Below are 14,765 nucleotides of genomic sequence, written 5' to 3'. Positions count from 1 at the left end.
AGTTTCCCCCCTCCCTCACATCCACAAAGCGGTCTCCTTCCCCTACCCTTTCTCCTCCATCTTATCACCCCACCTCCTCAAATACCTCCTGCCTTCTGCCCCCTCATATTACTCCCCACTGTACCTCAACCCAGCATCACAGGGCCTTTTCTCCTCCTAATCCGGCCCACTCCCCTAGCTATTCTGCAATTCTCCAAACTATTTCAACAACTCTCCTTATCTCCCCCTTGTCCTACCCTCCCCCTCCCCTTCTCTGCACCCAAAGCCTCCTCCCCTCCCTCTTCCTTAACAGTGTGGACCTCAAACATCTGGGGCATTCACTTAAACCTGACAGATCTTTCCAAACAGGTTGCCACTGACAAACCAGACATAATGTGCTTCACAGAAACCTTCCACATTAAAGATGTCTCTGACTCCCCAATATCTCTCCCTGATCACTCCCTCCTCCGGGATGAGAGACCTGAGCCTCGTCCTGGTGGAGGAGTTGCTCTTTTTTTTTTTTCTTTTTTTTTTGTATACCTTGGTCGAGGCTCGTATGAGAGCTAACACACAACTCACAGCAAGGAGGCATGAGACAAGAGGGGCGGGAGTGGAAGGGACAAAACAGTGGGGAACAGACACATTAGGTGAACTGTGGAAGGGAGAGGGATGGGGATGGGACGGGGAACATGGCGAAGAGAAGATGGACATTTCAGGGACTTTCAGGAAGGAAAGCAGGAGAAATGAAGGAAGTGGGCTTGGGTGGATTATCGGGGGTAGAAAAGATCGAGGATTTGGATGGGGGAAGATAAGAGGTGGTGGTGAACAGCTGTTTTGAAAGCCTGGAGGGAAGAATGGGAAAGAATAGAGTGAGGAAGTTTATTCCAAAGGCGGGAAAAAAGAGGAATGAAAGAGTGAAGATGAGCAGTGATTCGTGATTTTGGTAGTTTTACCAGAAGGGGGTTGTTGGCGGACCTTGAGCGCCCTGTGGAAATGTGGTGGGGACAAATCGCAGAGAGAGCAGGGGGGGCAAGGCTGGAGAGGAGTCGGTAGAAGACAGAATGACCACCGACCAACCTGCGGTGATTGAGTGAGAGGCCCAAAGACTCAGCTTCATTGCGGGAGATGCCGATGATCTTAAATGCCCTGGTTTCGACAGCGTGAAGCCGAGAAAGGTGGGAGGCAGGAGCACCAGCCCAGAGGGGAGAGCAGTACTCCATCAGGCTACGGACAAAAGCTTTGTAAGTGGTCAGGAGCTCAAGAGGGCCGAGGAAGGACTTAGCACGACGGAGGATTCCCAGTCGGCGACTGGCTTTTGAGGCGAGGTTGGAAATGTGACTTTCCCAGGAAAGGTCATGGCAGATAGTGAGACCTAGAAGCTTGAAAGAAAAGACTTCTTCCAGAGGATTGTTGAGAAAGTGGATGGGGGGGTTTTGTAAACGGTCCTTTCGAAGAGACATAGTGAGAGTGTGAGATTTGTCTGGATTGAAAGACATGTTCCACGTGTTGGACCAGTTTGTCCAACACGTGGACCAGTTTGTCCAAGCTATATAAAGCTTGGAGGCCCCTTGTTAAAAAAATTACACCAGAAGGTCTCACAAAAATTGAAAACATATATGCCTTTTAATTATTTAATATCAAGGCATTTAAAGTGAAAAATACAAATTATTTTCAAATGACTGGGAAGTACCACCGCCTTGCGTTGGGAAGGCTTAATGGCGATTTTTTGTCATGATGGTTTCCCGCACCAAGGTCGCAGTTCTTTAGACCTCATTCACACATTTTTACACGTCTTCTCACATTTTTTGAGGCCTCTGCGGATTGTGCGGCCCTAAGCTGTAGCTTGTTGAGCTTGTGCCTAAATCCGGTACTGCTGGCAAGGACTTCAAGCAGCCATCAAATTTCTAGACTGGTCTCCCAACTCTACTTCCTCCGACATCAACTCATCGTGGAAATTCTTTCAAAGAATCTATCTCTCTCTCTCTCTCTCTCTCTCTCTCTCTCTCTCTCTCTCTCTCTCTCTCTCTCTCTCTCTCTCTGTCTCTCTCTCTGTCTCTGTCTCTCTCTCTCTCTCTCTCTCTCTCTCTCTCTCTCTCTCTCTCTCTCTCTCTCTCTCTCTCTCTCTCTCTCTCTCTCTCTCTCTCTCTCTCTCTCTCTCTCTCTCTCTCTCTCTCTCTCTCTCTCTCTCTCTCTCTCTCTCTCTCTCTCTCTCTCTCTCTCTCTCTCTCTCTCTCTCTCTCTCTCTCTCTCTCTCTCTCTCTCTCTCTCTCTCTCTCTCTCTCTCTCTCTCTCTCTCTCTCTCTCTCTCTCTCTCTCTCTCTCTCTCTCTCTCTCTCTCTCTCTCTCTCTCTCTCTCTCTCTCTCTCTCTCTCTCTCTCTCTCTCTCTCTCTCTCTCTCTCTCTCTCTCTCTCTCTCTCTCTCTCTCTCTCTCTCTCTCTCTCTCTCTCTCTCTCTCTCTCTCTCTCTCTCTCTCTCTCTCTCTCTCTCTCTCTCTCTCTCTCTCTCTCTCTCTCTCTCTCTCTCTCTCTCTCTCTCTCTCTCTCTCTCTCTCTCTCTCTCTCTCTCTCTCTCTCTCTCTCTCTCTCTCTCTCTCTCTCTCTCTCTCTCTCTCTCTCTCTCTCTCTCTCTCTCTCTCTCTGTCTCTCTGTCTCTCTGTCTCTCTGTCTCTCTCTCTCTCTGTCTCTCTGTCTCTCTGTCTCTCTGTCTCTCTCAGATTTATCCCCTCTCATCTTCAGTTGTCCTAACCTTCCTCCTGCCCATGGTTCACTGAAGCTTGTGACGAGGCAGTTGTCCTGAAACAACTTGTCTTTGCGTCATGGAAAGCAAACCCAGCTGAGGGTAATCTCAGTTCCTTCCATGAAGCTCATAACAAATGTTTATCTACCCTCAGGAAGGCCAGAAAACAACATCTTTCTAATCTTAAGTTTGAACTCTCGAACCTCTCTCCCTCCTCCAAATCCTGGTGGTGTCGAATCAAATCTGTTTCTGGTGTATGTTCCCCCTTCATCCACTCCCTTACCTCAAATGGCCACACTACTGACACCGCACGTGAAAGGGCCGAATGCCTAAACTCTGTGTTTGCATCTAAATATTTTGTCCGAAACCGATCGCTTTCGGCATCCACCTTACCCAGTCACACCCATCTTCCTCAGCCCACCTGAGCTCCTCACCACACACAAAACTTTCGTCCACAGCCTGATGGAGTACTGCTCCCCCCTCTGTGCTGGTGTTTCTGCCTCTCACCTTTCTCAGATTCACGCTGTGGAACACAGGGATTTAGGATCATTGGTATCTCCTACGGTCAGGTTGAGTCTTTGGGCCTCTCACTGTCTCACCACAGGCAGGTTGGTGGTCTTTCTGTCTTCTACCGACTCCTCCCCAGCCTCGCACCCCCCCAGCCCCTCGCTCTGTCTGCAATATGTCCCCCCCCCCATATTGCCACAGGGCTCTCAAGGTCTGCCAGCAACCCCTTTCTGGGAAAACTACCAAAATCAAGAATCACTGCTCACTTTCACTCTTTCATTCCTCTTATTTTTCCCCAACTTTGGGACAAACTCCCACATTCTCTTCAATCGCTTCACTCTTCCCTCAAAGTCTTCAAAACAGCTGTTCACCACCACCTCTTATCTTCTCCCATCCAAAACCATGATCTTTTCTACCCCCGTGAATCCACCCCAAACCCACCTCCTTCAAATTCCCTGCTTTCCTTCCTGAAAGTCTGTCATATAAGGACCTAAAAGTCATTGTAGTGTCCATCTTGTTTACCCAGTGTACCCCACCCCATCCCTCTCCCTTACACATATCTCCTCATGTCTCTGTTCCCCACTGTTTTGTCCTTCCCTCTCCCACCCCTCTTGTCTCCTGCTCCCCTTGTTGTATGTTCTGTGTGTTAGCTCTCTTACGAGCCTCAACATTGTTTACAAAAAAAAAACACCACTGTTGGTGACCACCCCCTCCCCCCTCCCATTAAATGTGAAAATGCATTAAAGATAAACACAAGAGTAATGAGGACACCAGTACATAATACAAAGATCATGAATACATGAGTATTGGGTACAAATCGAGGCGGATAGGCACCTTTGGAACTCTGGATGATCGTCGGGGTACAAAGCCAACAGACGGCCCCACTAGTGGTGCTGCAAGTGTTATTGGGGTCAGCCTCAGGGAGTGGTGCAGTACCATCTGCAGCACCAACGTCGCTCTTCACAGGTTCAGGAAGTGGCGAGACATCATTTGTGAAGATGACAGGATCACAAGACTGATACCGGACATGATCAAGGTGTCTCCAGACGACTCGATTGTCCTCGAGTTTGACCTTGTAGGACAACGGTCGCTCGTTTTTGCGAACCCTCCCTGGTAGCTCAGCCTTTCCGCAACCAATGTTTTTCACAACCATCGGGTCCCTGATGGTTATAGAGTGCTGTACTGCATGTTTGTCATAATGAAGTCTCTGTTTCCACTAATTTTGATCCACGACCGATGCCACGTCGAGTCTTAGACAATCCAGTCGTGTACGCAAACGTCGTTTCATCAGCAGCTCAGCTGGTGTCACCCCCGTTGTAGTGTGGGGAGTGATGCATTGAGTGAAAAGTAAACGTGATAGTCTGTTCTGATATGAAGGCTTCCGCCGGGCATCTTATTTCGACCAGACTTGACGAAACTCACGGAGCGTTCGGAGAGTCCATTTGAAGCTTGAAGTGTGGGCTCACAAACTTGTGGATTACACCGTTGAGGCGGGTGAATTCCGTGAATTCAGAGCTTGAGAAACGGGTTCCATTGTCAGTGACTATCAAGCGTGGCAAACCATGAGTGGCAAAGCACTGGCGCAGCCTCTCTATCGTCGCGTGTGAGGTTGCTGTACGTGTTACAAAGGCATCGATACATTTAGTGTGAGCATCCGTAACAAGGATCATAAGGCCTTCGATGGGTCCAGCATAGTCAAGCTGAATCCTCTGCCATGGTTCAATGGGCCATTCCCAGGGGTGCAGTGGTGCCTTTGGAGGGGCGTTTCAACTGCTTTGGCATGGATAACAATGTTTCACACACTGTTCCATGTCAGAGTCAAGGTGAGGCTACCAGACATAGTTCCGTGCCAGCGATTTCATTCTTACAATGCCTGGATGATTGGGGGAATGACCACTTGGCATCCCCACAGCAAGCAGCCATTCTCGACACTTAGTTCATTCTGCCTGGCCATGTACGAATACAATTCAGGGTCAGCATCACGTAGAAGGCCCCACCCATGCCCAGTAGCATGGATGACCTTGGAAAGAAGTGGGTCACGCCTGGTGTAGGTCCGTATCTGGTTGATTGGGTAGACATCGATTGGGTTGTCATTCCAAAATTCCATCAGAGATATCACGCTGCCAGATGTAGGGGGGTCAAACACTGTTTCTGGAAGTGGCAGACGACTCATGGCATCTGCATTTGAAATTGTGGAACCAGGTCTGTACGTAATGTCGTAATCATAAGCCGAGAGTGAACGTGACCAGCATATGATCCGAGACGGCAAAACCTCTGAGGTAGCTTTTGTTGGACCAAACAAACTAATCAGTTGCTTGTGGTCCATGTAAATCGTAAAATGTCGACCGAAGACATACTGGTGAAATTTCTTAACTCCGAATACAATGCCAAGTCCTTCTTTGTCCAGCTGACTGTAGTTCTTCTCAGCCGGGGACAGTGTGCGAGATGCGAATGTGATTGGTTTCTCTGTGCGATCTGGCATAATGTGTGACAAAACAGCATCAACTCCGTACTGACTCACGTCACACGACAGGACCATGTCTTTGTCTGGGTCGTAGTGAACTAGTACATTTGAAGACTGCAGCATGTCTTTTGACTTCTGGAAGACTGATGACTCTGAAATGTCCCATTTCCAGCTGATGCCTTTTTTAACAGGCAATACAGTGGGCCTAACATGGGAGCAATGTTTGGGATATATCTGCTGTCGTGCTGCAGCACCTCCTCGCGATGACCGCCCTTCTGGGCCATTCTTATTTCAAGCAGCTCTTACATTTGAGGAATGTGCAAGAGGTTGTTCTTGTCTATAATAATAATAAATGTCAGTGTGTGTGTGTGTGTGTGTGTGTGTGTGTGTGTGTGTGTGTGTGTGTGTGCGTGTGTGTGTGTCTCCTCCCTAACTCCAAAACCATGAAACCAAGTAGCCTGAAAGTTTGCATGCATACTAAGGGAACTCCAAGGAAGTGTACGACTGAATATTGGATGTTTGGGTTAATTAAAACACCCCTTTTGAAGATAATTAACGGCCTTATTAAATTATATCCTTTATCAAGGCTCATCCTTGGTCACCTCCCTGTTCCTCGCTGGGGTCTTAATTTGCCATTTTTGCCTGCTCAACAATGCCTTGACTTGGAACAGGCCACAACAACGGTTTCTTAACGATAAAGTTTTTTTTTTCTCACTTTCCTCACTCGTGTTATCGAATGCCTGATCATCATCGCCTCAAATCGCTGGATTCATCACAATGCTTATGAACGCGAAGAGACGCCAGCGTCTGTGACTATTTCATTTCCACACATCCCGTAACCTCTAGAATCTCTTAAGCAAAGCCAAGTTACAAAAATTTAAACTCAGGAATTAAACTTAGCAGCAGTTCCGTCTGTTGAAAAAAAAAAGTGTTCATTTGTCTAATTCGAACATTGTTTGACATTTCAGGTGTCTCCGGGAGGTGTTTAATATGACTGATCAGTGATCACTAATCTTTTGGTGGGAAATTATTTCAACAAATAAAAGGCATTCCAATGGAAGGGAACTGTAGCCCCCTGTTAATGGACATTTTCCTTGTTTATTGTGAGTTTTCAATTGTGCAGAAGTTGATGAAGGAGAAGAAGTTAGGTTTAGCTGAAATATTCTCTTCTACATGTCGTGAAATTGATGACGTTTGTGTGATTAATTACAACTTTTTTGATTGGATGATTCATAGGATTGATCCAGAAAGCCGAAGAGCAGATAAGAGTAATGATGATGATAGTGTAGTGGCAAATCTGGATGTGTTCGTCAGAGTTGGAAATAATTGTTTTAGTACAAATGTGTATCATAAAGTTGACTATTTTAGTTTTCCTGTTGTCTTGTATACTTTTACATCTAGTAATGTACATTCTAAGATAAAGTCCAAAGTGTTTTCATCTCAGCTCATTAGATTTGCTAGAATTTGTTCTGTTAAGGATGATTTTGTGGTTCTTGCTAAGAAGATGTATTCCATGATGTAAGAGAGTGGTTATTGTGCTACGAGCTTGATTCGGTCATGTGAGAAGGTTTTTAGACGTCATTGTAATCTCTTGTTTAAGTTTGGTTGGTTTTCATGTAAACAGGTTTCCGTAGCATTGGAAGTTCTATGAAATACTAACAATAAGAAATAATGGGTAATATAGTGGTTTAAAAAAAAAGAAATAATAATTAATGGATCTTTATGGATCTTCATTATAAATGGATCTTCATTGGATCTTCGGAAATGGATCTTCATTATAAATAGAGGCCTTTGTCTTGATTTGTGTGCTGGTGAATTCCTGTGTACATTCTGTGGTGGTAAGGTATTTCTGGTGTGAGTGGGGGATGTGTTTGCTTTCTGTTGGTATGTAGTGTGTGTGTGTGTGTGTGTGTGTGTGTGTGTGTGTGTGTGTGTGTGTGTGTGTGTGTGTGTGTGTGTGTGTGTGTGTGTGTGTGTGTGTCTTCTGTCCTCCATGTCTCTTTCTATTTTTTTTTTTAATCTATGGAGGGGTGAATCTTGCAACTAGTTTTTGTAAGGTTCACATGGCTGTGCCTGGATGGGTTTGAGGGTAGAGGAGTAGCAGCCGAAACCTGATTCCTCTCCAGGTTCCTCCTGATGACAACATCTTTGTCTGTTTGGGTTCCTCCTGATACTCTGGTGCTGTATTTGATTAGATGATGACAATGAGTAAAAATATTCCCACCCCTCTCCCTCTCCCTCCCACCCCTCTCCCTCTCAACCCTCTCCATCTCTGACCCCTCCCCTCTCTCCCCCCCCTCGGTCACACCCCCTCTCTCTCCCCTCCTCTGTCCCACCCCTCCCAATCTCTCTCCCCTCCTCTGTCCCACCCCTCTCCTTCTCTTCCCTCCTCTGTCCCACCCTCCCACTCTCTCTCTCGCACCCCTCTCTCTCTCCCTCTCTGACCCCTCCCCTCTCCCATCTCTCTCCCTCATCTGTCCCACCCGTCCCCATCTCTCTCCCCTCCTCTGTCCCACCCTCTCCATCTCTCTCCCCTCCTCTGTCCCACCCCCTCTCTCTCCTCGTCTGTCCCACCCCCTCTCTCTCCCCTCGTCTGTCCCACCCCCCTCTCTCTCTCCCGTATGTCCCACCCCTCCCTTCCCCCTCTCACTCTCTGACCCCTCCCCTCTTCCATCTCTCCCCTCCTCTGTCCCACCCCTCTCTCTCTGTCCCACCCTCCCCATCTCTCTCCCCTCCTCTGTCCCACCCTCTCTCTCTCCCACTCTGACCCCTCCCCTCTCCCATCACTCCCCCTCTCTCTCCCCTCCTCTGTCCCACTCCTCCCCTCTCTCTCTCATCCTCCTCCCCTGTTAAGGACTGACGGTTTTGTTTTGAATTTAAAACGGCTTCCCCAGAGTATAGCATGTACGAATCCGATTTGGAATGAGTCGACCAGGGGTGGGAGGGAGGTGCAAAGGTGCGAGCACGCATGCAGGCAGTCCTTTGTCAGGTATGTAGCATGGGTTTTAAATGTGCCCGCCCCGTTTTAGATGGAACCCGATGGTTAAAAAGAAAATGTTGCTGTTTGTCCACAATTATCACCCTTCCCTTCCCCTATGCTGCCTTCCCTTCTTCTCGCACCGCCTTGCCTTCACATCATGCTGCCCCCCCCTCCCTCACACTTATCTCCTTCCCATCCCCCCTCCTTGCTCCTACTCCTGGAGTGTATAGTGATGTTTGGTGAGGTGTCGCTCTCCCTGCCTCCCCGTTCCCCCCTTCAACCCCTCCTCGCTCCCCCACCCATCCTTGTCCCCCTCCCTTCTCTCTCTCCCCTCCCCCCTTTCTCTCTCTCTCACTCACCCTTTCTCCCCCTCTCCCTCCCCATCCTCCCTTCCCTCTCTCTCTCCCATCCCTCTTTTTCACCCTCTTAATATCCCAGCCAACACAGCCACAGGTTGTATTTGCTAGTGAAATAATATTTTGAGGAATCAACCATTTTGTTTCATTTTCTTTCCATAAAAAGTTTTGGCAGAATTCCCAACATAGTAGTCTGCTTTTTGGTGGGAACAAGTACTTTAACAAACATATGGGAGTGCTCTGGCATTGTGGTATTAAATTCTGAAAACAAAATTCCAATGTGTACTGCGTCTTTGGGGAGGGGTGGGGGTTCCACGGGGTTTGCATGTATTGTAGGACTTGGCATGTGCAAAAACAGTGAAATTTCTGAGGCACAGGACTCCTTGTTAGATTCACACATGCATGTAGTTAAGTGAGATGTTGAAACCAAACACTGAATGGTTGAGGTGTGGGCTGCGTCAGCTCGATGTCACTGTTACTACATGATGCTGGACTTTGAGGAAGGGCAAACAGGATAACAGGAACATCACGTATTTGGATTAAATGCAGCCCGTTCGTTCAGCGCGTGCCGCAAACTTTACCTCGGATTGCAGGTCAGACAGCAAAACAAATGTACGAGTTGATGTTTACGTACCGTACCCGACATAACTTACATTTTCACTCACGAGCACCTGAAGTTATCACAACAATGACAACTAGAGCATCACGCGGTAGAGCGCATACCTCTGCCAGGCTGAACAGTTGAGGTTTTGTTTCCCACTGATAGGCTGGATCTGGATCCGGACCTCAAACGAAATCGAATTGGCTTGTTCTTGTCACACATTCAACTTGACCACGAGGTTTCGTCTGAATCCGTCCATAACTGTTTGGGATATCCTGCTCACAGGCACACAGAGAAAAAGTGGTGAAAACAACCTCCATTTTGACCAATCAACCTTAAATGGTGGAGGTAACAGAGTTCATAGAACATCTTAACCCACACAGTCTTGAGAAAAAGGACATATGTGAAGGGGCTATTAAACTCTTGCTTTGTGTTTTTGAGCATGATCTATGTTTCCTATGAGTCACAATTTTGTCTGAATGTCAATATTCCCAAAATATAAGAGCGCAAGCGACACTTTTGATTGGTTGAGATGATATCAAATGCCGTAGCATTTTGACCAAGCACTGCTAAATTGTAGGGTTTTGAAAGTGCCAACAAGATAACTTCTGTTCTTATGTGTTCAAGTATATAATTCAATAAAAACAAGAAAAAAAAAGAGCAATCAGAGATTTCAAACCCTTGCCAGGACTTCTTTTGAGCGGTATACTTTTATAGGTTGTAGGGTGAATCCAATATGTCTGCCAAACCATGTGACCGAAGACGTCATATGTGTGGCCCTTTTGTTCTTCACGGAGAGGCGGTTATATGTGTAAAGTTTTGCCTCGATCTTTTCAGCCATTTCATAGAAGTAGATTTTTTGAGGGTTTTAAAAAAACAAAACAATAAACAATGTGACTGCCGAATCACGTGACTGATGACATCATCAAAAAAATTTGTGGACCATTTTATCCCTTGATGACCCTCAAAATTTTTTATACTCATCAGATGTGGCATTCTACATATACAATTATGATGTCATAACGAAGGCACCGATGACATCATAAAAATACCACACTCATTCCCCATGAGGAGTACTTGCTATGTGCCACTTGTACACCCATGGCTTGGGGAACACTTGTGTGAAGATTTATCCAGCTGTTCTGGAGAAGATTTTTTAAATAAGTTTTAGGGTAAATGCAATATGGCTGCCAAACCATGTAACAAATGACATCATATGCATGAACCTTTTGTTCCTCATGGACAGGCGGTCATACGTGCAAAGTTTCACCTCGATCTGTTCCGCCACTTCAGAGAAGAAGATTTTTGAAGATTAAAATAATAATAATAATAATAATAATAATAATATGGCTGCCAAATCATATGACCGATAACATCATGAATTTTTTTTTCTGTGGACCTTTTTATCCCGAGATGACCCTCCCAATTTTTCATACTGATTAGATGCGGCGTTCTACATATGCAATTATGACGTCATAACGAGGGCACCTATGTCATAAAAAAATCACTCATTCCCCACGAGGAGTACTTGCGATGTGCCAAGTTTCAATTTTTTCCTTCATGTGGTTTCAGTCCAAAATATATATATATATATATATATATATATATATATATATATATATATATATATATATATATATATATATATATATATATATATATATATATATTCCAATTTTTTCCAAAAATATATAATTCAATTGAAATGAGATAAATAGACAGACTGACAGACAAACTGAACCAATTGCTTAACCCCACTTTTCGTTTCATGCACGTGGGGTGAAAAGAGACTTTGCATATCAATTGTGCAGTAAGGCACAATAAAGCAACAATCCTCAAAACCATGCCAGTCCCCTGCAAATTGTGTGAAGCCTTACAATCAAAACTCCTGAAAAGTTTTACCCAAACTTTTACATTTTAGACTAAACACCAATTCATTCAGATTTGACTCAAACAACAAGTGACCGTTTTCGGTTTAAAAGGGATACAATCCCATCACAGTTTTAAACATTGTAGATTCAATCCCCGTACCAGCTCAAACTTTCCAAGAAATATTTGCTTCATCGAACCAGTGTTATAATGTTTAGCAGTCACGGAGGTCGGCAGTTCGAACCCCAGCCAAGTCAAACCAAAGGCTTTAAAAACGGCCACGTGCTGCTTCCTTGCTTAACGCTCGGTATTTAAAAGGATAAAGCATGGACAAACAACCTTAGTGCACAATTGATGAGCCTAATGGCCTCCTCCTGCATTAAGGTTTCTCTTAAGATAACTTGCATTATTTAATGCCATCCAAAGTAGCTGCCTTCAGCCACTCTGGAAGGTGCTAAAATTAGCTCAAGGGACAATATACACCCCCTCTAACCAATTTTTGTAAACACAGGCAGCTTGGATTAAGAAGGGGTTTCAAACACCATATCACCAATTGGGTTGAACCCTCTAGCTTGAGCAATTGTTGTACAAAACCTCAATGGACAAGGCAAATATGATGTTTCGACAGAACTAGAGAAGGTGGTTTACTGAAATGATAAACAAAGAACAAAAAAAAAAAAAGAGTATCTTTTTATTTCAGAGCAAACTAAAACCAGCTGGGTATCACATGCTTTACAGTGGAGTTTGAGTCCAATTACAGGGTATGATGCAATCAACCAATCTCAGTAGTATTAAAAAAAAAAAAACCCTCCTTCATTCATTATACCTTACACAGAATCATCAACCTTCCCCAGAGGAAATATTAACCACAGGACACTTTCAAAAGTGGTTGTAAAACTCTCAAAACTAGTATGGCGAGACAAGCCTTCATCTAATACTGCATTGAACAGTGGCTACAATGCGGCGCTTCGAAGCATGCATAACAATCCGTGGAAACTTTGGGCACTTCTGTATTCCCCCGCCCCCGTGAAGGCGCACTGCAGGTGCCCCTACAATTCCAGTCGAGATCAACCCATGATGATAATGATGCGATGCATTGTCCAAAAAAAAAAAGTGGTCAATAAAGTTGTGCAAAACACTAGCGCAGATTTGGAAAAAAAACAAGTTAGGAATGCTCAAAGCGTCAGGAATACAAACACGCTTGCATAGTGAAAGAACGCGGCAATCTATGCGTAAGTCGAAGAAAATTTAAGACAGCGATAGCTGGTATATTCATTCACGCACAAAACGCAACACATGAAGTCTTTCCAAGTGAACCACATTTCTTCAGTTGCACAAAAAATGTGCTGAAGCTCGGTAACTCAAAGGAACATTCATTGGTATTGAATGAGCCTGACGTGCGCTTGGTTTGTCGACAGGCAAATTCTTTGGCTAGGCCGAGGTCTGACAGCAGACCTAAAACTCGAGAACCACCTGCAGAGATCGGAAGACCGCCAAGCTGAGCCGACTTCAGGATAGCCATCCAAGCCGGATTTAAGTGGAGCTGAAAAGTACCGAGAGAAGCAAAAGCACAACAGAATAACAATAACATCCATGGAATGCAATGAGAGATTAAAAAATGGTAAAATCAGTGCACTCACCCTGTAAAAGCTCAAAGAAAGCAGCGGTGGAACCAAGAAACAATATAACAAATAAAATTTAAAGAAAAACTGGGTAGAGGATAGATGAAAGGATGAAATTAATAATGCGAAGATAACTCTGTCTGGTATCAAACTAAAACTCGGCAATACTTTGTTGGTGTATATATATATATATATATATATATATATATATATATATATATATATATATATATATATATATATATATATATATATATATATATATATATATATATATGTATGAACCGTATAGAATCAAAAACAGCTCAGCCGATTTCCACCAAATTTTGCACATGTGCTGGGGGTACCATGTGTCAGGTCATGGACACAAAATAACTCCCCCTTCCACCACCACCAACCCCTGTGAGGATGAGGAGACAACTTGCACACAATGCATTTGCCCCATCACCCCCCTCCCACTCTCCCGGAGGGAACGCGTGTTTCTCGTTGCTGAAATAGAAGGCAGTGGAGCAGGAACATGGCATGGACGCATTGATCTTGAAGTCATGAAGATGGGAAAGGGGGAGGGGGGAGAGTGACATCGGGAGAGAAGATTTGGAAAATAGAGGCAGAAAGCAAGGAAAATGGGTTACATGGCATGCCTAGCTGGAAACTTCAATCACAAACTGGGTAGTGCTCACAGCAGGTAACCTGGGAATCTTGAAAATGCTGGTTTGAGATCATATCTACAAAAGATCACACTTGGGAGCCTGAGTCAGTGGGTTTGTGCAAACGGGCAACACTGAACAGCTGCGATGTGACAGTATGAAGCTTCATTTTTTTATATTCTTGTCTGTTCCTTCCTCTCTTCCAAGTTGCCAATGCAGTATTGAATTAGCCCGCCACATGGTTCAGTGGCACATCCTCTCCTCAGTGACACATCCTCTCCGTCATTTCCTTCTGCAAGCAGAGGGAGGTCATAGGCAGACAATTGATCAAATGCAGAGAACCAAAATGTTTAGCAACATTTCTTTGCCAGAGGCATCAACATGTTTTTAGGATAAAATAGAGACTAGATGGCAAAAAGAAAGGCAAACCTTATATGATGGCAGATAAAAGGCAGATGTGGACTTTTTATTCAAGGAAATAAAAAATATATAGGAATGCTGACATAACTTCCCTTATTTCTCAAGGTATTCTCCAACTACACGTGCTATATATATATATATATATATATATATATATATATATATATATATATATATATATATATATATATATATATATATATATATATATATATATATATATATATATATATATAGCGGTAGCATGCCTCCTGCATACAAATCTTCTTTGGGACGGGTTATGCAATCACTTGAACACACATGCTTTGACATCTTGATAATTTGTAAACTTATGCCACCCAAAGGTTACTTCAGTGGTCCTCAGAAAAGAACACCAAAAGAGGAAAGTCTGGACTGTATGAAGGTTGATTTAGAACTTCCCAACCCATCTCCGCTGGAGTAGTAGTGGTTACATTTGCAATGTTGTGGTAAGCATCATCGTTTCGTGAAGTCACAGACTGAGACAGCATACCTGGATGGTCTGGATTATTGCTCATCTTACTTCATTAGTTGACAAGTCGATGTTGTATTCTACATTAAGTTT

The 14,765-nt window shown here is 44.5% G+C and overlaps 1 protein-coding gene across 2 annotated transcripts in view; it reads right to left on the bottom strand.

Annotated features, from left to right (window-relative positions):
* Nucleotides 1-12,167: 12,167 nt before the first annotated feature.
* Nucleotides 12,168-14,765, bottom strand: part of LOC147024166 (MOB kinase activator 3B-like) — a 46,886-nt gene continuing 44,288 nt past the window's right edge. For both annotated transcript variants that reach the window (XM_085883820.1, XM_085883819.1), the window contains one exon: nucleotides 12,168-14,054. In XM_085883820.1, the coding sequence (XP_085739946.1) occupies nucleotides 14,025-14,054 (30 nt within the window). In that variant the 3' untranslated portion in view covers nucleotides 12,168-14,024. The remainder of the gene's footprint in view (nucleotides 14,055-14,765) is intronic.

This window comes from Eptatretus burgeri, chromosome 6 (genome assembly GCF_056783735.1).
Source record: "Eptatretus burgeri isolate ZD-2024b chromosome 6, Ebu_testis_v1, whole genome shotgun sequence".
In the NCBI taxonomy this organism is placed as follows: domain Eukaryota; kingdom Metazoa; phylum Chordata; class Myxini; order Myxiniformes; family Myxinidae; genus Eptatretus; species Eptatretus burgeri.
Note: the sequence above shows the minus strand (reverse complement) of the source record. Positions and strands in the feature narration are given on the sequence as shown.